At 40.9% G+C, this 24,592-nt stretch overlaps 1 protein-coding gene across 8 annotated transcripts in view; it reads left to right on the forward strand.

Moving 5' to 3' along the window:
- The window catches only part of rims1b (regulating synaptic membrane exocytosis 1b), an 80,071-nt gene that overhangs the window by 51,838 nt on the left and 3,641 nt on the right, over nt 1-24,592 (forward strand). The window contains exons 8-30 of one of the 8 annotated variants that reach the window (XM_044346540.1): nt 489-612; nt 1,095-1,141; nt 1,331-1,446; nt 1,578-1,708; nt 1,883-2,054; nt 2,253-2,406; nt 2,629-2,682; nt 4,649-4,802; nt 6,083-6,199; nt 6,636-6,698; nt 7,200-7,277; nt 9,511-9,630; nt 10,418-10,507; nt 12,466-12,552; nt 13,062-13,136; nt 14,087-14,200; nt 14,769-14,875; nt 15,345-15,448; nt 15,577-15,737; nt 16,009-16,161; nt 20,203-20,420; nt 23,100-23,244; nt 23,989-24,101. In XM_044346540.1, the coding sequence (XP_044202475.1) occupies nt 489-612; nt 1,095-1,141; nt 1,331-1,446; nt 1,578-1,708; nt 1,883-2,054; nt 2,253-2,406; nt 2,629-2,682; nt 4,649-4,802; nt 6,083-6,199; nt 6,636-6,698; nt 7,200-7,277; nt 9,511-9,630; nt 10,418-10,507; nt 12,466-12,552; nt 13,062-13,136; nt 14,087-14,200; nt 14,769-14,875; nt 15,345-15,448; nt 15,577-15,737; nt 16,009-16,161; nt 20,203-20,420; nt 23,100-23,244; nt 23,989-24,101 (2,697 nt within the window). The other 7 variants (XM_044346533.1, XM_044346536.1, XM_044346534.1 and 4 more) reach the window with 7 other exon arrangements.

A 24,592-nucleotide genomic window follows, 5' to 3' on the forward strand; every position in this document is an offset into this window, starting at 1 on the left:
AGAAGTGGAGTGTCCATTTTCTGAGTTGAAGCTATTTAGCCTAGATTGCTGGCAAGTCATCCAAGATGTTGAATGTTATAACGGCTAGATGGCTTAAAGCTGAATGCCAATGCTATGTTGGCTTATTGAAAAAGCGGGAAAACATCTTGCATCAACGTTCATGGCATATGTGGCTTCCATGGTCTGATGACATGGGAAAGGTCCATCTAGTAGCATGAAGCTAAGAAGCTGTGTCCACGAATAAGAAGCTGTTTCCACAAATAAAATTTTAACCTCTTTTGAAAGAAAAATATGCTACCTAGCTGCAGTATCTTTATAGTTTATATTTCCATATATGAAACAGTGAGCAGAATTCAAATTTCAGTGCCACTTTTAAGTTTAAGTTTAATTCTCTGAGAGCACCTACTTTACTTTAGTCTTTGTCAGCAAATGCAATGATGAGCCTCAGGCTGGATCATCACTATGTATGTTGGCCATCTCGGTTCCAGGTGATGAGGTGTTGCAGTGGAATGGGAAGTCGTTGCCAGGAGCAACCAAGAAAGAAGTGTACAATATTATCCTTGAATCCAAGGCTGAGCCTCAAGTGGAAATTGTTGTTTCAAGACCTATCGGGTAAGATAAATATGTGTAATAATGATCATATAAACTACCTGAGTGATGGTTTTATTTTTTTTCTGACAGATACTTTTGATATGTCTCCTTCCTTTATCTAAAAGCTCTATCCACCGAATTATGTCCAAAAACTTCTTGAGAAAAGTGTATAGAGCATATCAGTAAGTAGTGTTGATTTGATGGGTGGTACCCCCTCCCCTCATGCCTTCCTTGAAATCCTGAACATCCAAGACAAATATCCCTCATTCCAGTTATCCTTTTCTCCTTTACTACTCACTATGTTTAAAATGTAAATGTGCATTTGATTGACTGCTTGCTCTTCTTATACCTACCATGTAACTGTTGGTTGACATGAGCCTGCTACTCATTCATTTTTCAAAGATGAATGTTCACTGAAGTCCTGATTGTGTCTTTATATTCCAAGTAGCTTTATGTATGTATAGTAAATTTCAAGTTCAGCAATTCTCTTTTGTTTTTCACAGAGACATCCCAAGAATCCCAGAGTCATCCCACCCTCCTCTAGAATCTAGTAAGTGGTTATGTGGGCAGCTTTATTGCCAATATACTGTATGTTATTACCAGAGTTTATTGTCTATGTAAGTAGGTTCTGAAGAGAAATAAGAGACTCTAGACTTGACGTAATGCTTATTCTTTCTAATCTTGGTAGTGCCTTTTCTTATGGTTTATAACAACATCTGGTGTGCTCTCCATCCTTCAGCAGGCTCCAGTTCCTTTGAGTCACAGAAAATGGACCGTCCTTCTATATCAGTGATGTCCCCTACCAGCCCCGGGACCCTCAGAGACCTTCCTCTGGTACTGCCTGGACAGCTCTCTGTGAGTACCTGGAAGAGAATGGGGAAGGGGCAAGGGAATACATTGGGGATTTGGAGTTGAAATACTATATCACCTCTTGTTGATGTGTATAGATATGGGTATAGGTTCACTTTCTTCACAAATTGTTACAGGTGAAACTGTGGTATGACAAAGTGGGCCATCAGTTGATCGTCAACGTCCTTCAAGCCATAGACCTGCCACCCCGACCAGACGGACGACCTCGGAACCCCTATGTCAAGATGTACTTCCTGCCTGATAGAAGGTGAGGTCATTGTGGGTCCCTTTCATGAGTACCATTGCATGGAGAGCATATTTATTGCCATAAATGTACCATTATCCATACTTGTTATTAAAAAAATACCATCTTAAGGATTAAGTTGAGAGACATGCTCCCCCCTCATGATCTAAACTCTGGGTGTTATGGCCTCTGTTCTAGTGATAAGAGTAAACGACGGACTAAAACAGTGAAGAAGAGCGCCGAGCCCAAGTGGAACCAGACCTTCCTATATCCCCACGTTCACCGACGGGACTTCCGAGAACGCATGCTAGAGATCACTGTCTGGGACCAGCCCAGGGTCCAGGAGGAGGAGAGCGAATTCCTGGGCGAGGTGGGAGACACACCATGTCCAAACATTATCTTCATACTGGTCTAATTTGTCTGCTGTTGCCTTTAAATAACCTTTATTTCTTGGTACTGCAAACATATGGATAATGTAGCACAACATCAAAAGGTCCAAGAGATTTCAAAACACATAAACCAAACCACAGATAAAGTGTCTACCCTCTCCCTCTCTGTCCTCTCTCAGATCCTGATAGAGCTGGAGACTGCCTTGCTGGATGACATTCCTCATTGGTATAAACTCCAGACGCATGACGTGTCCTCTATACCTCTGCCACAGCCCTCTCCATACCTCCCACGCAGACACGTCCATGGAGACAGCCCCAGCAAGAAACTACAGAGTATGTCCACCTGTACATAGTATATGTACATAAATTCTATGTATATATATTTGTTTGTTCTGTGAACCTACAATAGATCTGAGTGTGTAGTTGTCAACTTTTCCTTTACTGAGCTTCTTATTTTTCGTCTCTCAGTGCGGGAGATGGACACACAGAACCTCTCGACCTTACCCTCTCCTGTGTGTGTGTATGTTGTGTGTACGTGTGTGTGTGTGTGTGCAGGGTCTCATCGCATCATTGATACAGAGTTTGATGATGGTTTGATAGTGACTAAAGGTGGGTGGGGGGCATGGTTACTGAGCATTTCCTTGTAGTAGCCTGTAGGCGTCCAGCACTGGGTGAGAAAGCATCTTCTTGCATCCTCCCTCCATCTGTTTTTCCCAAACCTTCCAACCTCCTTTTGGCTCCACTGTATGTTTTAGAACAAATTGCACCCAAATTAAAATAATTAATCTTTGCTGTATCAGCGAAAGGCAACACTCCAAAGACTTTTGCAATTCATCATATTGCTACCGGAATGCTGATTTTGAATTGCAGTATTGTGGTGTACAGTCTGCTGCTGTTTAGCAGTGTACTGTACTTCACTGAGGCTGCAGTGAACAGTTTCTCCTCTTCTGCTGGGCCGTAGAAACACTTGAAGCACTGAGTGCATGTAAGACTGTAGAGCTACAGTAGTTCACTGCCATTCCACTAAGTCTCCTGCCATTCTTCTGCATGTGTCTAGTCCTGCCCCTATGTTGCTTACTTCACTGAAAGGACTTAATGTACAGTAGAAGCTAAATTTGTGTATTATTTGGCAAGTAGAGTCACTACAACTGCTTTGTTGTTTGACTGTTTCTGCTGTGGCTTCATTTCCTGTCACTCAAATGTAGACCTGCCTGTTTTAAGATAGTAATAGATTTTTGGCCTTTTCAAATGCCAGATGGTTGAGGTTAGCGACATGACTGTCAGAAAGTGTACACAATCAGGAAATTATTTGATTTTTTGGATACTGTAAACGGATAAAGATAATAGTTGCTGGTTTCAGAAGTATTTTTCCCCAGTATGAATTCTCCTTCTTCAGAAACTTCATTTCTGAGAATCTACATTTATGCCAAACTGACATATATAATCATATGTTATGATGGGTGGCTTTAAATATTATAATACTCATGAGCCTCAGCTGCTGTTGCTATGGAGAACAAGCCAGTCAGAGGCATCAGAGGTAGAGAATCAGAGCTTTAGTGAATTCAAAACCAAATGAATTAGAATTTTTGCCCAGAATCCAAAACTGAATTAAATTAAGCTGAAGTTGTAAAACAGTGATATCTTTATCTTCTGCTTGTTGTTAGAGCAGTATGTAACATAAATGCACTTTGGGAGTCACAGTTACTTTTTACTTTTTATCAATGAACCAGATATTGTGTTATTAATTGATACTGATGATTCAATCATGAGAGTTTCATGCCCATCCAAGCCGGGAAATAGCTCCAAATGCTGCTTTATATGGAGAAAATTAGCATGGCTTTTACTTACAGAAGTCTGGACACCTAAAATATTTTTTTGCAAGCGACTCTATCGCACATCTAATTTATTAATTTTGTAATGTGGAGGGCCAAGAATGTTGTAAAATCATCTATCTATCCACACCTTTTTCACATTTTTGAGTCATGAACACACCTGTAGCAAGTATATTAACCCATTACAGCTTCAGTATATATTAACCATAGTAATGCATTTGTTGTATTATCTTTACCATTTCATATCTTCATTATTTTCTACACCACCCTCTTTGCCGCTACAGTGGTTAAATATCCCTGAGTTAAAAATCTGATCTCTCTTATCATCTGGCACTCCATGCAGGTTAAACAACTGTTTAGAGATGCAGGTCTGACAGAAACATTGCGGAAACAGTCAGCTACTCAGGCTAGCTCATATGACTGGCTAACCTGTTTGCTAGCTGGTCATTTGCCTGTAAAACATCCTGATGTGATGTTCTACAGTCTGTAAGAGAATGGCATCTGTAATGGTAGTTAGTAGTGCAACGCTCACAACTAGTGCATCCTTATCAAAGGACACACAACTAATGCCTGGATGTGTGTGTGTGTGGGTGTGTTTGTATGTGTGTGTCCATGCTTGTGTGTGTTGTATTCATATGATTCGATGAATCAACAAACATGTTTGTATGAATGTGTGTGTGTGTGTGTGTGTGTGTGTGTGTGAATTTTGCTTTTTTGCCCTTGTATGTGTGTGTGGTGTGTAGGTGCAGAGCGTAACTCCAGGGAGAGAGAGCGAGGCAGTACGCTGGCTGTGCCTGAGCAGCAGCGACCCGTCCAGCACCGCTCCCGCTCGGTGTCTCCTCACAGAGAGGACTCCTGCAGGGCGCGGTCACGACCCGCACATGTGCCCATGCAAAGGTCAGGATCACCTGCCAGCACTACCTGGTGAACTGTCAGTGGAGAATATGTTGTCTATGGTGACAGTAGACTAGTGTAACGTAGTTTATAAGCTCCATACAGCCAGTAAATTCTTAATTTCAATGACCTCAGTGTTGTTTAAAGGTAAATTTACTGTAGCGTCTTAAATATGCATACCAGATTACATTTCCTAGCATCAGACAGTTTTGCTTTTTCATCAGCAGAACAAAGGATGTGTGGTTTACAACAGTGTCAGTGTGTATGTTCATGGTATTGTCGCTCCCTGACTACACTGTATACAATATGTGTCAGAGAATCAGTGTAGCTTGTTAACATGTGCTTATCAAAGCTTTTTAATCTCAATACTTTATAGCTAAATCATCACCAAACACTACAGATCTCTGTTTATGGCTTTTGGTGTGGCAATGTTATTAACTCTTCTGACAGCTGGAAATATGTTAATGTCAGTGTGACTATCATCCTGACATATTAACCACATGTTTAGCTTTGGGTCATCATTGTTAAATTATGTAAGTTTGGACTGAGCAGCCCTGTGATGATACACCCCATGTGAATGCACAGGACTGGTAGACCTAATTCAACTGACAAATTTTTAATTTGTTATTTTTCTATTAGCAATCTCAAGTGCTATGTAGTATCTATCTATTTCTTCCTCCATGTCACACACATCACACATGTGTTGCTTCTGCTGCATTTGATTGTCCATCGGTGAAGCATCCTGCAGAGATCAGTTCATCATAATAGTTATCTTTAGTTGTACCTCTTAATATACATGCATTTATAGACTGGAGTTTACATATTACATGTCAGTCAAAAAGAAGTAGAAGTGGTTTGCTAACATTACATTCAGCTCTGTCACTGTAGCTTATTAAATTACAGTAATGCTCTCACCTCTGATTAGGCCTATTCTTAGTTATTTATTCTTTTTTAGTAGGTTGGAAAGACATATTTTCTTTCATGGATGAATGTAAAATATGTTAACGTACAGTAAAACTTGTTAATTGCTGTCCAATACCAGAGAACCATCAGACAAAGACCAATTATTTGTCACTACAGTTTTTGCCACAGATCAGAAATGATAGTCATTTTGTATAGGTGTGTTGACTGTAGGTTATGTAATTCTAATAACATCATGTTGATGCTGCATTCTCATTCTTAGATAGTCTGAATCACAAACTCTAAATTTAGATATTTTTACTCTTTCCTAACTCTGTGTATATACCTCTGTTGTACATACATTAATTTGATATTTCCATCAGGAGTCTGGATGAGATCCACCAAAACCGCCACCACTCCCACTCCCCCTCCCGCTACCACGACTCCCACTTGGAGCATCAGCGCTCCGGCGACTCGGACTATGAATACTCTGAGGACAGGTAACCTGTTTTTGGGGTCTCTGGGGGACAGGGGGATGAGGATGTGTTTAAGTTCACTTGGTGATTGGAAATTTGTTGTAAAAAATATGACAAAGAACAAGATGCACACACATTGGATCAGTGCTCCTTGTGGTTCATTCAGTAAGGTAATTAGTGAGCACTTGAATCTTGTTTTGGTTGATAAGTGTGCGTAATGTGCTTTTACAAAACTAATTTCTACTAATACTACTAACAGTGTGAAACTAGTGATTGCAACATACTAAGTTTGTTGTATCATTCTGTACTTTTGAATGCAGACTTGACTGAAATCTCAGAATTATGATTTCCTGGTTTCTCTCATTCATAAATTCACATGCCTGTCTGAGTTGCCATCCTCTTCTGTTGTGTTTTCTCGGGTTGTTTTTCATTTGTTCACCCATCGTCATGGCAATGACAGTGAGGTCCTGGAGATGCACAGGTCTATCCGCGGCGGGAGTGCCGAGTGCCTGCACACAAACAGGTAAAAAGAAAAAAAATGACAACAACCACCATTCAGCTTTATTTTAATACTATATGCCGTTTTATCATCATTTCCATCCTCACTATACTTTAATAATTTAATTTTAACACACTTAATGTTGATATTCTCGATGCAGAGTGTGTTGATTATCTTGAATGTACTGTACATACTGTAGTGTGTATGTCTGCTTTTTTGCAACTGCATGTACACAAAATTGTGTCACATCAGCGTCAAGTACAGTAGTTGCACACTCATAAATTCATATCCGACTCAAAGGCATTCTCTATTGTCTCATAAAAACCCACACAACACACCGATCACTCTGTGAGGGGATTAGAGAGCCGCTCGGTGGCTGACCTCAAAGAAGGCAAAGCTCTTTTTGATTAATTTCTTTTATTTTTTGCATTTGATGTGGTCACTCTCAGCAGTTGTATACTTTTCCCACCTTGTTTTTTTTTTCTTGTCTTGCTTTACGTGCATGATCTCCACCTATACGACCAGGGGCGTAGGTAGATACAGCAACACACTCCCCCCCAAAATGCCCCTGTTAGTAAATGGTATCCATAAAGATATTTACAGGTAAGCGTTTAGCTTGAAAGGCAGTCTTGCGTACCCTTTTCTGTTCCTGTCCAGCTTTCCCAGATTCATTTGTGGAGTTGGTGGGCCATTTTGTTGCGGCAGTGTTCGACGCAATAAATGCCCATGTCTCCCAGACCACTGTGCTGCTTGTGCTTGCTATGGTCGGAGTGTGTGCCTAGTTGCTTTGTCATGGAGCTGCTTTAACTAACTAAATAGTATGTGTTGCTTTTTCCCTCTGTACTGTATCTTTCAGTCCTTTGAAGGAAAATACCTATGCTTTTACATGTTGTTGCCCATTAAATACAAATCACATATATGTCTATATATCAATATATACCTCTATACATCACTTCTGGACATTTTTCAAAACATAGCAGAGGTTTTTAGACTGATTCTAGGTTGCAGTGAAAACAGGAAGTCATTGGTGCAGTCAGGGGAGCTCTGCTATTTGGATTTTAAGAGACAAATGCCAATAAAGCTTTGCATTCAAAAGCAATGTTGTCAGATAGTCTAACCCGCAGGCTAAACAACAAGCAAACATGGACATTGTGAAGATTATAATGAGAATTTGGTCACTTCTTTTTAATGGTTAACTGAATCTCAAGGCCAGGATGTTGAGTGTCCCAGAATGCAACAACAAGGAAACATTTTGACACGTACTGATCACCACCACATTTCAAGTGTAGTTGGTTACTAGTCAGGCTAGAGGTATGGCTAGACGGTAGACCAACCAACTCTACATGTAGGTCAGTCAGTTGGTCCACCACTTTGGTCCAGACTGAACAACAATTAGATGGATTGTCATGAAATTTGGTACAGATTTTCATGCTCCCCTCATCATAAAAAATCACTTTGTCCATACCTTTGGTTTATGACCGAATACCTGCCAAACTAATGGCATTCCCATCAGCCTCATCTGTACTTGTGTGTTTAGTGCTAATTAGCATGCTAGCACACTTGTGATGGTTAATATGGTAAACATATCTGCTAAACATCAGCATGTTAACCTTTTGATTGTGACCGTATTAGCATGCTGATACTAGCATTTAGCTCAAAGCACCACTGTGACCAAGTACAGCCAAACAGAGCCGCTAGCATAAATGTAGACTCTTGAGGAGAACTACAGCATCTGGAAAACAGGTGTATGATGTCTTCTGTGGCTTTAAAGGAGACCACACATTTATAACAAAAAGCCTGTGTTACAAACTATACTGTGGAGTTTGGAAGACATAGAGAGATTTACCCATATTAAGGACCAATAGTTGGGATATCGTTGCCTCTGCTTCACCATATTTGACTATGAAAGTGCAATTTTAAATCACTGCAGTACCCCTTTAACTGAATGGATAATAATGCCTGCCTGGAAATCAGTCTAAAACTTATACAAGTAATGTAAAGAATCTGTGAGTTGCAGTTAATGAGCTATAACATGTAAAACTATTAGTATTGTCTTTTAATATCAGATGTTGATCTTTAGCATCATAATTTGCACCAGATTACTCAGAGCACATTTACATGTAGAAAACACATTCTCACTCTTTTTGCTACCTCTGTAGCAGCATTTAAAAAAACATGCACATCATCTGTCAGATTTACTGTAATATCTCATCTCTAGCCACATGACCACTGGACAGACAGACCTACATAAGTAATTTCCTCCATTTCTCTTTCTCTGCTTTAATCCATTTTGTGGCACTCCTATACATTTGATAGATGTAGCTTGGTTTTTCTCACCACGTGCAGTCTCGATGGCTTTAGATCTTTAGATTGTGTTATATAATCTGCATTACATGTAATCTCCCCATATGTGTGTGTAGGGTCAATCCACAGGGAGGGCAAGAGGAACTCTCTCTATACTCTTACATAATGAATTCCTCATGCTGAGGTCACAGCAGGATGTGCTTCATCTCATGTGTTCATTAAGTCATTTGCTCTGTGTGGTGTTTCTGGTGATCACCAGCATCTCGATACAGATTTATAATGTAAACTGTGAACAGGAAGTTGAGAAGGAAACCATATTTTATGTTACACCATGATATGAATGCCGCTTCGCTGTCTCCTCTGATCATTTTGCATGAAGCCTGCTTAGTTTCACTCTTGTGCTCCCTCCCCAACCTTCACTTATTTTGTCTCTGCTTATTTCTGTCAGTTGCATGTGTCATTTTGTTTTTCCTTTGCCTTCCTTTGCACGCGGGTCTCTCCCGCTTGTCGTGGGCGGGGCACTGGCGTACAGCTCCACCCTTCCCGCATGCCTAAAGAACAAGCCACCCCACAGGCAAGAAGGGGGCAGCACCATGCCTCGTAGCATCCTTACACACCGTGTGCTCAGGTTCACTGATGAGGTCACGGTTAGGTAAGAACACACCCATCCCCTTGTCCTCTCGCCACCCCAAAACATTTTCTTTCCTCCTTTTTCGGGTGACAACACACCATGGAGGCTTAAGCATGTACTGGCAAACGCAGAGCATTAAACAACCACTAAACTCCTAAGCCCTTGTTGCCATGTGAGGCATTTGGCCTGAAACGTTATATGCAATGTCATGCGATGGCACGCAGCCAACCATCTGTTGAAAGTAACTGTTGTCACAGAGCAGCATGACGTGACAAACGACAAACATACAGCTGTGAGCATATGCAGCAGAGAGTAAAGTGAGTGCTGGCTGCTCTCCTTTCCTCCTCACTCATTCACTCCCTCAATCCACACTTACAAGCAGTTCCCTCTTCCACTTAGACCTGGTTCCCATGGCAACCCACCAACCTTCCATTTGAGTGGTCTCACAGTGTATGGCCGCGAGGAATGACTGGCTATGATAAATGGAGATACAGCATCAGAGCCATTACATGTTACTGCACTGTCTGATGGCCCTCCTTATTCTCTCTTTGTCTCTCCCTCTTTCTCTCTATCTACTCCTGCCTCTCTTTTTTCACATTACCCCTCATAATCCTTCTTTTTCGGTCTTTATCTGTATTTTCTTTTGTCTGCCTCCCACTCACTACCTTTTTGTTCTCATTCTCTCACATTCTTCACAATCTCTTCTTCCCGTCACCTCTCCTTGCATCCTCTGTCCTTGTACATCTTGTCTCCATCTCTGTTTCTCCTCTTCTATACCTCTCTCTGCTGCCACGTTGTGGCGGTGCAGCGACCTGCAGCCATCGTTGGACAGAGTGAGGAGTGCCAGCACCACTTGTCTGAGACCAGACACCAACTTTCACTCCCCTGACAGAGACAGGTATAAAAAAAAGAAGAAAAACATGCCTGTTTGTACACCAAACCACATTCATTCACACATTTTAATGGATCAAGTGAATGTCATTTGCACATTTGCACACATTATGATAAGTTATTATAAAGATGAATACAGACACAATCATCATAGACTCTTGAAGTTGTCTTCGGTCACAGATTCTAAATCAGTATTTTTCTGGACTGCATGATTAAATGATTCAACATTTTGGGTTTAGGATGCTGCATGTTTTCACTCCAGTTCATGTCATGTGTCTCATCCACACATAAAAAACATAAAACACATCTACCTGCTGTTTAGAATGTGCACTCTGAAATAAATAAATAAATAAATAATAATAATAGTAATAATAATAATAATAATAATACATTTAATTTGTACTTCACTTTTCATAGTGAAACTCAAAGTGGTACGGTATTAATAACAGAAGACACAACATAAAGAAAATAATAATAAGAGTCAAGATAAAAAAGCCTTCCTGAATAGAAAGGCTTTTAGGCCTTTTTTAAAAGAGTCTAGGGTCGGTGCTGTCCTCAGATGGTTAGGAAGGCTGTTCCACAAGCGTGGTGCAGCAGAGTGGAAGGCTTGATCCCCCCTACTGTGGAGCTTAGTACTGGGGGCCTGGAAGAGCAAGCTGCTGGCAGATCTGAGGGTGCAGGTGGAGGTTTGTAGTATGATCAGTTCCTGTAGATAGGGAGGCGCATGTCCTTTGATGGATTTGTATGTTAGTAGCAGGACTTTATAGGCAATCCCGAAGGAGACAGGGAGCCAGTGCAATGAAAACAGAATTGGTGTTATATGTTTGTGTTTCCACACATCTCATCAGAATACTGGCAGCGTTGTTCTGAACATAGTGGAGCTTCTGGATGCTCCTGCCAGGGATCCCTGTGAAGAGCACATTTGGGTAGTCCAGTCTTCAGATGATAAAGACATGGACAAGTTTCTCTGCATCTGACAGAGTTAGAGAGGGGCGGAGTTTAGAGATGTTTTTGAGATGGTAGAAAGAGGTTTTGCATAGATGTCTTATATGGTCATCAAAAGTCAGCTGAGGGTCAAACCTAAGACCCAGATAAATGACTGAGGAGCAAAGGGGGATATCCTGGCCCTCAAAGGTGAGATGACTGGGGGATGACTGAATCTGGTGTGGAGTGCCAATAAAGAGAGCTTCAGTTTTTCTGTTATTTATTTTGAGGAAATTTAATTTAATTTAACTGGAGGAAAGGACATCAGAGAGCGGATGTTGTTGACCTTGGCTCTGAAAAAGTCATGAAGCTGTTACATCACTGTTTTATAATCTCAATTGGGGAAGATGATTGTGGCTTCAGGAAATGATTTATGGTGGGAAAAAAAAAATGCTTAGTCTGTCTTTAATTTCAAAGACAGAAAATAAACCAGCAGTGTTCAGCACTGTATACTCCAACAGCAGAGGCAGTCTGAACAATGACTGACAAGGTTATAGAGCCGACAGGAGGGTTGGCTGAGTGCATATGGCATGTGTATTTTGGGAAATACAGAGATTTAGGTGAGAAGATTGATACAACTCATGTCTGTGAGAGTGGTATCAATCTTCTTATCTAACTCTCAGCAAGAAAGCATCAAGGTTCATTCCCACGATGTTATATCTTGTTTGTAAGTGCTCATAGCAGACATTTTGACTTGTCAAAGCAGGAAAAGCGCAGGTGTAAATAATAACACTAACGTAAAACACTTAACCTGTGCTTTTCTTGCTTTGACAAGTCAAAATGTCTGCCATGAAAAGAGTCTATGCTCAGATTTCTAACCTGACTTGGATTAAAAGCCTGCGTCAGGTCGAGGTGAATTGTTTTGTCAGATGTTATGAAGTCAAAGTGCATTCACAGTAACACAGCCTTGACTGTCCCTTTACGCACTAACAACCTCTCCCATTGTTCCTACCTCGGGATGCTCCTCCTCCCACCCCTCAGCCCCTCTAGGTGCTCCAACTCTTTGCCCCGCAAGACTCCCCCAAGACCCAGGATCTTAGTAGAACATGTGGCCCTTGAGGAAGACAGGTACCAGGCGTGCCCACTTTAAAAACACGCACTCCGGCTCTGCTTTCCTGCTTATACCCTCCTGACCCCCCCACACGCTGAAGCCTATCCTGTAGCGTAGAGCTCACCCTGTAGATGATAGCATTTCACAAATCTTGTGATCAGCACTGTTTCTTTCCATTTTCCTGTAAATATTTGTGGTCTAAGGCTGTGTAAACCCTCTGTTACTCTGCACCTGCTCTTTCTGCTGTGCACCTGTGAATTTCTCCACTTCTGGCTTGGAAGCACTTTCTTTGCTGTGATATAGTTGCTGGCGGGGGAAAAAAAAAAGTTTGTGGAATGTGCATTACTTATACTGCTATTTTGCTTTTACAAACCACAAAAAACAAACCGTAAAGTCTTAATGTGAGCTGTTTACATTGTATCCAACATATCAGTCAATATTCAGTTTTCAGTTGTACCACTTGCCATTCTCCATCTCGTGTTTGTTTTTTCTTCCTCTCTGTGTGTGTGTGTGTGGTTGCTGTTAGTCAAAACAGGCAGTGTAGCAATTCATCAAGTCCAAACTGTCTAAGGGGCAGCAAAAAAAGCCTGGAGGGGGACAGGTAAGATCATTCATTCACTCACTCACCTTATTTCATCTCCTCTCATTACTGTCACCTCTTTTCTTCTCTCTGGAGCAATATGATATTTTGTTTTGTTTTTTCAGTCACAGCTTGTGCAGTATGTAGCCATGAATGCTAGCTGAAAATCAAAAAAGCTTTCTGCCATGAAGAAAAACTTTATGAACACGCTACAGGTCACTGTCCAGTGTTTGTGATGAGGATGATTTAATTTAATTTTTATACTTTTTTGTCAATAAGACTTTTTTGTTTACTATTGTGCATGTGGTTGTTTTTTCTTCTTTTTTGTGTGTGATTCCACATTACCAATGGAAGTTTGCTGTCAATCTACAGTAGATGTTTCAGTGTTAGGCTGGTGGTTTACATGGCTGGAGTGGAGCTACGTTCACTACAAAAACTCTACCTGTTAAAGGAATAGTTTGATATTTTGGGAACATATTTGCTTTCTTGCCAAGAGATATATACATATACATATCTGTGCACCAAATATGAAGCTACAACCAGCAGCCTGTTAGCTTACTTTAGCACTGGAAACAGGATGAATATTAAACTATTGTGCAGCCAGCAGCTGTCTAACTAAACTTAGCATTAAGACTATAAACAGGGGGAAACAGCTAGCCTGCTGCTGTTTCTTGACTTTTAATGCTGTCCAAAGGTATCAAAAATCTGCTGTCAGTGGCCTCATACTTGCTAGCGTATGGATCTGAGAGTGGTATCAATTTTTCATCTTTATTTTGGCAAGAAAATGAATGTGTGTTTCCCAAAATGTCAAACTATTCCTTTTATTTCTTTTCACTATGGACTCCTTCACAGATTAAACAGTATTACACACAGGGCCCCGACAAGAGCAACATTTGTTGTTATTTTCATTTGATTTAATTCTGCTGTATTAAGGTGTTATATTTTCATTTCTTTTTATTTGCTGATGACAGTCGCATCCAGCCCACCTCTATCCTGAGGGGCAGTAGGGGGAGAGGGGGCCCACTGAGGCCCTTTGGCCAGACAGCCCTGGCAGGGTCCTCTACTAACTCGCCACGGCCAGACAGGTGCATGCTATTGCCAGCAGTATGCCTCTACTCCTCCGTGTGCTGATTTCCTCTCTGTAACATTGAGTGTAGTAACCCTGTATGCACTAGTACCAAATGTACACACCATGTCCCAAAATGATCTGAAAGCTCCATTTTCAGACATGAAAACATCAAAAATATGTCAACAGTGATGTATGAAGTTTTTGTGAGAGCTGTGTGGATGCAAATATTTAAATATTCCAGATGTGAAGCTGTAGATATAAATATTTACTGTATATCTGTACCCTCTCTCCATGTTAACATTTTATGTTAATATGTTATGCTGGGATATGTATAAATACTGCAATACTGTGCATACTGTATGTAATCACACTCAGTGCTCCTCCTTTACTTCTCCTGCACCTTTACTGATGATTGTGATCCAATCCTCTTCCAACTTGACCTTTGACCTTTAATGCCGGACATCAGTTTGTTGATTCTGTGATTCAGTTTTGGGGTGCACCTCATTTAGTGATGAATGGATTTGTAGTAATGTTGTTATTTCTTCTTTCCCATTTCTTTGTGTCTTTATGTTGTCGTATGTCAGAGCACACCCTCATTGCAGCCCCTCTTCTCCAACGGGGACTCCCTCATCAGGTCGCAGGGGCAGGCAGCTGCCGCAGCTCCCTGCAAAAAGCAGCAGCATAGAGCAAGGTATGTTCTGTGTATGCAAGGGCATAGACTTGGAGTCAGAGAGAGTGGGGAGCAGAATGAAGTCATTGGTCATCAGACATTGTAGTAAATAATGGGTGACAAATTAAAGGAAAAACTTGTACAGGTCTGCTTGACCCCTACAGTGAGGGGATGTGGTGGCTCTGTTATGCTGTGTATGTAAATACAGCAGGCAATGACTTTTAATGACTGAATTAAATCTTTAGTCACCAAAAATGGACTCTTGTCTCAAGAACACTCCCTTTTGCTTTTTTAGTTTTGTGTCTCCTAGCATTCATCAAATGGACACTTGATGTATTATCAGTGCACATCATGCTCCATCTAGTGTCAGGAACCAGATCCTGCATCTTCAGGACATTCCCTATAGTCTCTCATTGTAATACACCAGTGTTTCTCATGTTTTGTGTTTTCATTTTCCATTTTTCTCTTACTCATTTTGTATCTGTCTCAGCTCTTGCAGTAGAGGAGCGAGCCCGACAGCTGCAGATGAAAGTACATTCCTACCGGCCTTCAGCTTCCCATGACCCCGAGACGGACCTCAAGACCAAACGGGAGGTCAGCATCCATCTGCTCTAAAATCCCTCCACCTGCACTCAATTAATGATGTGTATGTTGACTTTTCTATCCTCAACTTAAGCAAAATGATCATCTCCTTCCTACCCTCTACCTCCTCGTCTCTGTAGATGTACGCAGAACAGAGGCGCAGCAGCGACAACATGTCGGCAAGATCGTCAGACAGTGATATGAGTGACGTGTCAGCTCTCTCCCGTGCCAGCAGTGCCTCCCGCCTCAGTAGCACCAGCTACATGTCTATCCAATCAGAACGACCCGGGGGACGACTCAGGTCAGTCTTCATTGGCTAGTAATATGTTCTATTTAAATATTAAGGGTGCTTTGATTGTCAGCCAGTCTCTTCTCTTTTAATTACACTTAATTTTGTTTGTTTTATGCATGCTTATCACTGTGTGTCTTGTTTTTTTTTTCCTGCATGCCAACCGCTGCGTGTTTCTGTCCATCTGCATGATCTGTCTCCTCTATACTCTCTCTCTCTCACACACACATACTCATAAACACACAAAACAATGAATGGTGGAATCAAAATAAACTGACCTCAGGTCCAAGTCATTAGAGGAGGAGAAGAAGGACAGGAGGATCTCATGGGGGGTGAATGGAGAGGAGGCGAGGAGGAGGGCAGCAGGAAAGAGACGTTTCTCTGAGGAGTTGAAGCGCAGGAGACACACTGTAGCTGGAGACACGAGGGAGTCCAGGTAAAGATCGATGGATCCCAAATGGTGAATTCACTGATGATGGCAGACGATCCATCTCCTCACTGTACAAGCAGCCCCTCATTCCCAAGATAGAATCCCTCAATCCCCATTCCTCTAAGACAACAGCAAGCAACGGAAACTTTTTAAGGTAGCGATTATAGACAATTCCTTATTGATCACTACAGGGAAGTTATTCTGTTTGTGCTGGGACCCTCTATAGGGAGGTCAGAGGTTAGCTCAGCGTCTTGCTCAAGGACACAGGAGTAGGGTGGAAGGAAGATGTTGCTGCTTATTATTAGGTGCAGTTAGCTTATTCACGTTGCGATATCTGGTTGAACAGAATCAGTCGATTATATTTTGGACCCATCCACTCATTCAAAAACATTCTCATTATGTTACCTGCACTTATAGTCATCATAATTCCACCATGATAGTTTACGATTAAAGGGGCACTTCACCGATTTTACACATCAAGATCAGTTTACTTTTCATAAGGAGCCTATGAAAACAGTTTAATGTCTTCTGTGTTTCTGGAGGAGCTCCCTTAACTCTGAGAAAATAACTCTGATGATATCTTGATGTCTAAAGACCAAGAAGCTAAACTTGGGCAGAGGCAATCAAGCTGCTTTATATTGAACAATACTGGAACATAAAATTAGGATATCTTACCCAAATCTGACCATTCCTTTTTAAATCTGTCTTCCACAATCCCCCAACTTTAAGGTGGGGGCAACACCAAATTGCTATAGAACCCCTATGAGAAACAGCATTGTTGAAACTGTAATAAAAATGTAAACAACACTGAAATATGCTGAAACTACATTAAAAGTCTTTTCTATAATTAAAATTACTTAGAAAATTTCTTCAAAACATTAACATCCATTGTTTTCAGATTTGTATTTTGTTTATATGCAACACAAAATTGAGACTGAATTTTAGAAATCAGAGGTCAAATTTAAAAAAAAAAACTCTTTAAAAAATTTTTGAAAAAATTGCTAAATAGCTAACAAAAATACTAGAATTCAAAATTGAATAACTACTAAATAAAAACTATACATCTGCAAAATGAAAGACTGAACTAAAACTAGTAGAGCTGAAATATACATTTAGAAAGTAGATTTTAAAAAAAATCCTCACATTCTCCTCACCTGCACACACATATACACACACACACACACACATCCCTGGCTGACCAGTAGCAGTGTGCTGACAGGGACAAACGACCCTATCCCAGTGGTCCTCAGTAGGCCAGCTGGTGATGTAGTGCAGCTTATTAGCCAGCTAATGTATTGAGGTCTGGGAGGAGGGCCCCGTTCTTTATGGCCTTACCACAGATCAATCCAAATAGAGTGTTATAAAAGCACAGCCCCAACGGCCTTTGACACACTTTCTGCAGTCGGAGGTGAGACAGAGAGAGAGAGAGGCAGTGCATCCTTGCTTGTGTGTCAGATAAAGAGATTATTTTCTGTATTGAACATTTATCAGTTATACACAAACCAAGCATTACACGTGCAAATGTGTGTGGACATTACACCCGCAGGAGTTTATTGAACATTTCATTCTAAAACCAAGGGCACTAATATGCTGCTTTTATCAGCTTTCCACAAGATTGAAACCTGGCTGCAAGGATTTGCTTTCATTCAGCCTTAAGAAGTGAAGTTGGACAACAAGGACTGGCTCACAGTTGGTGTTCCAGTTCATCTCAAAAGTGTTGGACTGGGTTAAAGTCATGGCTCTGTGCAGACCAGTCAAATTCTTCCACAACAAATTCGGGAAACCATTGCCTTCCCCGAATTGTTCTTCCAAAAAGTTGGAAGCACATTGTTTTCTAAAATATCACTGTATGCTGCAGCATTATGATTTTCCTTAATTGGAACCAAGGGACCTAGCCTAAACCACAAAGAACTGAACCAAAAGTACACAGAAGTATGTAGAAATGATGTTCACATAGTTATGCACACCGAACCTTAAGAGTACAAAGAGAGAAAAAATAGGCAAGGAATGTACACATATATGCACATGCATACCTACAGTTTTTACATATCTTCTTACATCCATATTCAGTATATGAACAAATACAAACCAACTAAACAAAATGTTAATAGAATGCATGACATTAATCAGAAACCAGTCTCCTCTTTGATTAAAATATAGATCAAGCAAAGAAAAGACTAAAGGCATCTCCATCCTTTCTAATCTTTAAGTTGTTTTATACACATTGGTAAAATAAGCTCGTACTTACAATGATTCACATAAAATATTGATATGCCTATATTCACAGATAAATTATTTACATAAAAATAGCATAGATTATGTAAAATGGACACTGTAGCATTGTAGAAAGATACAGACAGACAGTGTCTCTGGCTGCGCAGATGCTGGTTTTAGATCAGTTCTTAGACAGTAGGGACTGTGTGTCTGTTTTCAGTGAAAACACAGGTTTTCATTTCAAAAAAAGCAGACAATGTCAGCAACCATTTATAAAAACAGTCAGTCAGTTTTAGAAGGCCCAAAATGTAACTTATCTATAATTCAGACAAGCGGTCTGTTTTTAGGGAGACAGGGTGTGAATTAGTTATCTATTGTTGTACAAGGCCTGCTGGCTTCAGATCAGTCTTCACTCACAGTGGGATATTAATGTCTGTATTCTGTGGAGGCTATCACATCTACTTCAGGCCAGTTTAATGATAGCATATGGAGGTGACTGAGTACATACTACAGAGGAGCAGGAATGGAGGCAACGTGAGGCAGCATTGACACATCAAATGCTCCTTATATCATCTTTGACTTTTGCTCTTCAACCTTTCCCCTTGCTTGATATCTCTTTTTTATTTTTTGACACACTGCTTCTCATCAGTTTGAAGTAATTCAGTGGATGCTACTCATGTTAGCTTTTTGCTTAAATCAAGCCTCAGTCATGTTCAGATTTCCTGCCCTTCACTGCATTTTTGGCATCTATTTAGTATCACTTGTGGTTGGATGAAAACTTGCATTCCAAAAAGTTGAACAAAACCAAAAAATACACAAATCACAAGGTTTTCAGCCAAAAACAATGATATATGACTGATATTATGTGTGTTACAAATATATCACACACTGTACATACATGCATATCAGTCTGCATTTTGTACAATATTGTTTGTCATTTTTGTTATATTTTGCCCTTGTTTTCTGTGTCTGTGCCTCTGTGTGTGTTTGTGCACTCCCAACTGCATGTCTCAGATCCCTCCTTTCATGCGTCCTGTGTTGTGACTGCCTGGACCCCCTCCATCCTCCAAACCTGGATCCTCGCCTCCCATCCTACCCCTCCACTGCACGCCCTTCCCTAACCCCTCTGCAGGGGGCGGTGGAAAGGCCTCAAACCACCCTTCCACTTCCCAGCCATGCCCTGGCTCCTCCAGGCCAGTGGACTGTGGTTGTCAGGGGCCTACAGGAAGTAGATACTACTGGGGACAGAGGTAGCATAGCTGGGCTCTCGTGCAGCACTTTGACTCCCTCTGAGGGGATGGACATGCGGCGGCTCCTCCGTACCCCTAGGAGGCAGCATCGAGCACAAGGCAGCTTCTGCCGGCGTGTAGTGGCTCGTTTGAGAAGAATGAACTTTAACGCATAGCGTTTCACATATGATTGACAGCTTTGGACTGCTAAAATATTTTATTTTTATTTGACCCCTTTTAACCAGAATGGTCTCTTGTGCTCTAAATCTATTTTTGGAGAGTCCTGGCTAAAATGCCAGCACCATTATGTCACACCAAACCACCAGACACTGATAGGATGTGTCACTTGACTGTGGCTTCCTCATTCCCCTTCTTTGGAATCCCAGATGTTTACCCATCTGTTATTTTTCTGACATGCTATATAATTAAACATAATCCCACAACCACAACTAGTTTGAAATGTTACATTTGTCATCATGCATCTCTTGTCAAACATGCTGTTTATTTGTGTTCTACCAAAGTGAAGGTACAGTACAATGGACGTTACAGCATCCTCTCTCCATCGCACCAGGTCACAGTGTCACTCAGTGTCTTCTCTCTCCAGTCGGCAGATGCGAGCGTCAGTGGGCCGCAGTATGCTGAAGAGCTCCAGTGTGAGCGGGGAGATCTACACCCAGGAGCGCACTGACGGCAGCCAATCAGACACGGCGCTGGGCACGGTGGGTGGCGGCAGCAAGAAGAGACGCTCTAGCCTCAGCGCACGGGTGGTGGCCATCGTTGGCAACCGTCGCAGCCGCAGCACTTCACAGATCAGCGGCCCTGGTGAGTCATAATGGGAACCAAAAAAACATTTTCACTGGTGTGATGGAGATGTAAATTTTTTTCCAAAACTTATTTTGCACACGGTTACACATATATCATATATATATATATATTCCATTTGAATGTTCACATAATACTGCAGTGATGGTTTAATTTCACAGCTGTTTATGTATTGCTGCTGTGGAAATTTTAAAAATAATTATTTGATTAAGGTGATATAGAGGGCTAAATTTGGAGGCATATTTGCTTGATTGACAGGTGTCTCCGCCTATCACACTGAGCCATGGTGGTTGCAGATTTCTTGCTCCATTTAGGTTTCCTTCCCTTTGCATAAATTTTAACTAACCACTGACTAACCGTTTCAAATATTGTATCCAGTTAATTCATTATTCATAGAGTAATGAAATGTTCACTAGAAGGCAGACTCCACCAATTTTATACATCAAGTTCAGTCTACGAGTCATGAAGAGTACTACTCAGCCTTTGACAAGACTCATAAAATGTCTTCTGGGGCTCTGGAGGAGCTTTGTCTGAGAAAATAACCCTGATTGTAGTGATGTCACCAGGGTTAACACATCTTGGGATTGGAGACTACAAATTTATAACAGATGAGCTCTGTTACATCTAGGGATGTGGAGTTTAAAAGGCAAGGGCATCCTTTTTTTTTTCAAGCAACTTTATTTGGCAAAGTCAACATATAGATAACATATATAGCCAGGGGTAAAGAACAAGCCATATAAGAAACAAGGCATTCATATCAAATAGGTATATTAAAATAGAATAAATACATAAAAAGATAATTTAAAAAAATAAATACACAGTGTTAGTTGCTTGAATTGGAAGAGGTCCTTATACAATCTAGGTAGTGTATCAATTCATATAAGGCATGGGCATTCACCGGGCAGAGAGCATCTAATTTAAGATGTAATCAAGTTGCATTATGGGAGGTGTAGGATCCAACACTTAGGGACTAAAAGTCAGGAAATCTACGCCTCTACTGTTTCCACTTTGACCGTTCTTTTAAAAATCTGTCTCTTGTGAGCCCCCGCCCCAACTTCATGGAAGTACAATACTAAGTCACCAGAGGGCCTGCTGAAGGACACATTTGGTTATTTTCAAGCTGGCAACCAGAGCAGAGATTGTGTATCCAAAAACTTACAGGTGCTGGAGCAAAATCTCAGACTGAAGCTCTGTCCTCTCGTCGTGTAGCAGAGTGTGTTGTCCAGCACATTTGTAAAGAGTTTTGTGCAGGAGCAGGTTGATTTTTTTAATGAAGGTCATTGTGTTAGTACAGTGTGTTGATCTGTTACAATATTTCGGTTTTCAACTCAGCTGTATTTTATTACGTGGAATGATTTGTTCAACATTCAGACCCAAAAATGAATTTACTTCACGCAAACAACATGTAATTTATGTCTGTGAATTTCAACTGAACTAAAGTGTTTATGAGAAGGATTTGTCCTGAGGAGCAGACCGTACCGAAGCACCACAAATTGCACGTGGCCTTTTGTTCTGTAACAGACAAACCTCTGCTGCCCCAGCGCTGGTTATAAAGACAAACAACCAAATGATATGTTTCGGAGAGTTTGGGAACATCGTGGCCAGCTGAGAGCCCCTCGCAGCTCAGCTCCCAGTCCCACAGCAGAGCCTTGCTGGTCTGAGTCCAGCTCCCATTTAGACTTCTTTTACCACAGGGGGGGTGTAAGACTCATGATGAAAGCCAAACGCTGTATTCCCCTTCTTTGTAGCAGACATAAAAAGCTATTAGAGAACACTGGGCCTAGAGGGGGTCTCTCGCCCTGATGTAAAGAAGAGAGAGAGGGAGTAGAAATAGCAAACAGATCAAGCTTAATTTTGTAAAATCCTTCCTGTTCATGATGGATGAGAGCGGACGCAGGTAAGGGAGACTTATTTTTGAGTTTTTAAACTTTAGGATTTTTCTTGGGTGATTAGAAGATATATTTACTTAACATGTTGTGGTAGGTTTATGTGCTGTTGACCACCTCACCTGCTAATGAAAAGATCCATCTCAAACTCAGCATATACAAGGGATGGATGGGAGGCTCAAAAATGCAGCTACAGTTTTCTCTTTGCGCCATACTTGCCTGTATTATGAGTCAGAAGGTGGACACACCCCAGTCCAAGATGCCACACAATGTTTTTTTGGCTTGTTTTTCTACCTAAAGATTTCCTGTTTACTACTGATTACCGGAGGGAGAGAGTTAGCAGGACATGGGTGTGACTTTGGACACGCTTCAGACGGAGACATCACAGAATCCTTAACTAGATCTTTGGGCTGTCCTGTGATTTTCTACTTTATCTATCCACCAGTGAATGGTTTAATCTGAAAGAGTTTCCATTGATAAAAGGGCTCTGGAAACAAGTCCATTTTTCTACAACTGCGACATGGTTTAAAGGAAATCTTTCTCTGAATCCTCATACTTTTTGATTTTCCATGTTCTATATTAAACATCTTGTTGGGCAGCAGTAGTAAAACATGAATTATGACATTACTTTTTGCAAGCTATCAGACTGACCTGCAGGGGAAATGCAAATGCTACTGAGCAGAGTGCTTAACCTCCACCTCACTGAACGACAGTAGATCACTCTGCTGAAAACAGTTTGGCATATTTTCATGGGTAACATTGTGTTTTTTCATCACTCTCCTGTTCCATCCAGAGGGCAAGAGTAAGAAGGAGAAGGGTGCACCCATCCAGAGGAGCACTGAGACCGGTATGGCAGTGGAGCTGACCAGGAACATGAGCCGCCAGCCCAGCAGAGAGTCCAACAATGGCAGCATGAACAGCTACAACTCTGAGGGAAAGTCAGTAAACTATAATCTTCATCCCCCATCCACACACTCTACATCCTGCTGTTTTGTCTTTTTTTGTAATGTGTCTGTGCTTAAGGGAGAATGCCAGTTATTACAAATGATGGTTAATTTAAGTCTGTATATGCCCATTTTACATTCCCACCTGTTTATGTAATCTGCTACTTTTTGGTCTCAAAATGCAAACTTTACACTGTTAAAACTACTGTAGCCTGAAGTGAACTGCTGTTCCACCCAGCAGACATCCTAAATAAAATAACATGGATGTGACAGTAGGGTTTGTATGCCAACATGTGGTGAGGGAGGGAGTGGTACAGTATATCTAGGCAGGGGCTGACAGTAGAAACTGTAATATAATGAGAACATGGTTGAGAAACACTCAGCTTGGACACCGTGAGTCGATGATAAAACACAAACTTTGACTGAATCAGATTAAGGCCTGGTGTTTTCTGTGATGGATTATCTTGCTTGGGCAATTTTTGAAATGTTTTTCATGCTGTAAAAAATGAATCAGCGAATTGTTCAGGTTCTCCTGAAGGCAGCAAAATGAGCACTGAGAGCTCAAACTGTGCTGACTGTACACACACTACTGAGAATAATGTAGGAGAGAGACAACCACTGATGTTATCCTTTAAAGAATCACCTCTGTCATGATGTTCGTTTGTCTTTGATATCAGGAATTGTACCTTAACATAACAATTCCTGATTCATTTGTTTTTCCTGTGTTTTCTGTGTTAGTTTGATCTTCTCTGGAGTGAATCTGGGTGCCAGCAGTCAGTTCAGTGACTTCCTGGATGGACTGGGACCGGCTCAGTTAGTGGGCAGGCAAACACTGGCTACACCTGCCATAGGTGAGATATTAGAGATAACCCTCTTCTCTTCTCTTCTCTTCTCTTCTCTTCTCTTCTCTTCTCTTCTCTTCTCTTCTCTTCTCTTCTCTTCTCTTCTCTTCTCTTCTCTTCTCTTCTCTTCTCTTCTCCCTTTCTCTAGCTATGATCTCAGTTTCAGGCTTACCACCTTCATTGTGACATTGATCTATTTTTTTTTCTTTTGTTCTTTAGTCTTTAAATATTTTTCCGTTTTATTTGTTTTTCTTCTCTGATATGTGTTATCTCTTCTAATGTCAATGTATTTTAGATTTTTTAATTCTTATTTTTTATTTTGAATTTAATATGTATATATATTGATTATTTTGTATTATTATTATTAATTATTAATTACTAATTAGTTAATTATTGTCTTAATCACTTTCTAGTGTGTGTGGCTCCAGGGTATTTTTATGTATTATTTTTGATAACGTTTGCATTGATTACTACTGATTTTCATGAAATTTTTCACATTG

The sequence above is a fragment of the Thunnus albacares genome, chromosome 3 (genome assembly GCF_914725855.1).
Source record: "Thunnus albacares chromosome 3, fThuAlb1.1, whole genome shotgun sequence".
NCBI classification, from domain to species: domain Eukaryota; kingdom Metazoa; phylum Chordata; class Actinopteri; order Scombriformes; family Scombridae; genus Thunnus; species Thunnus albacares.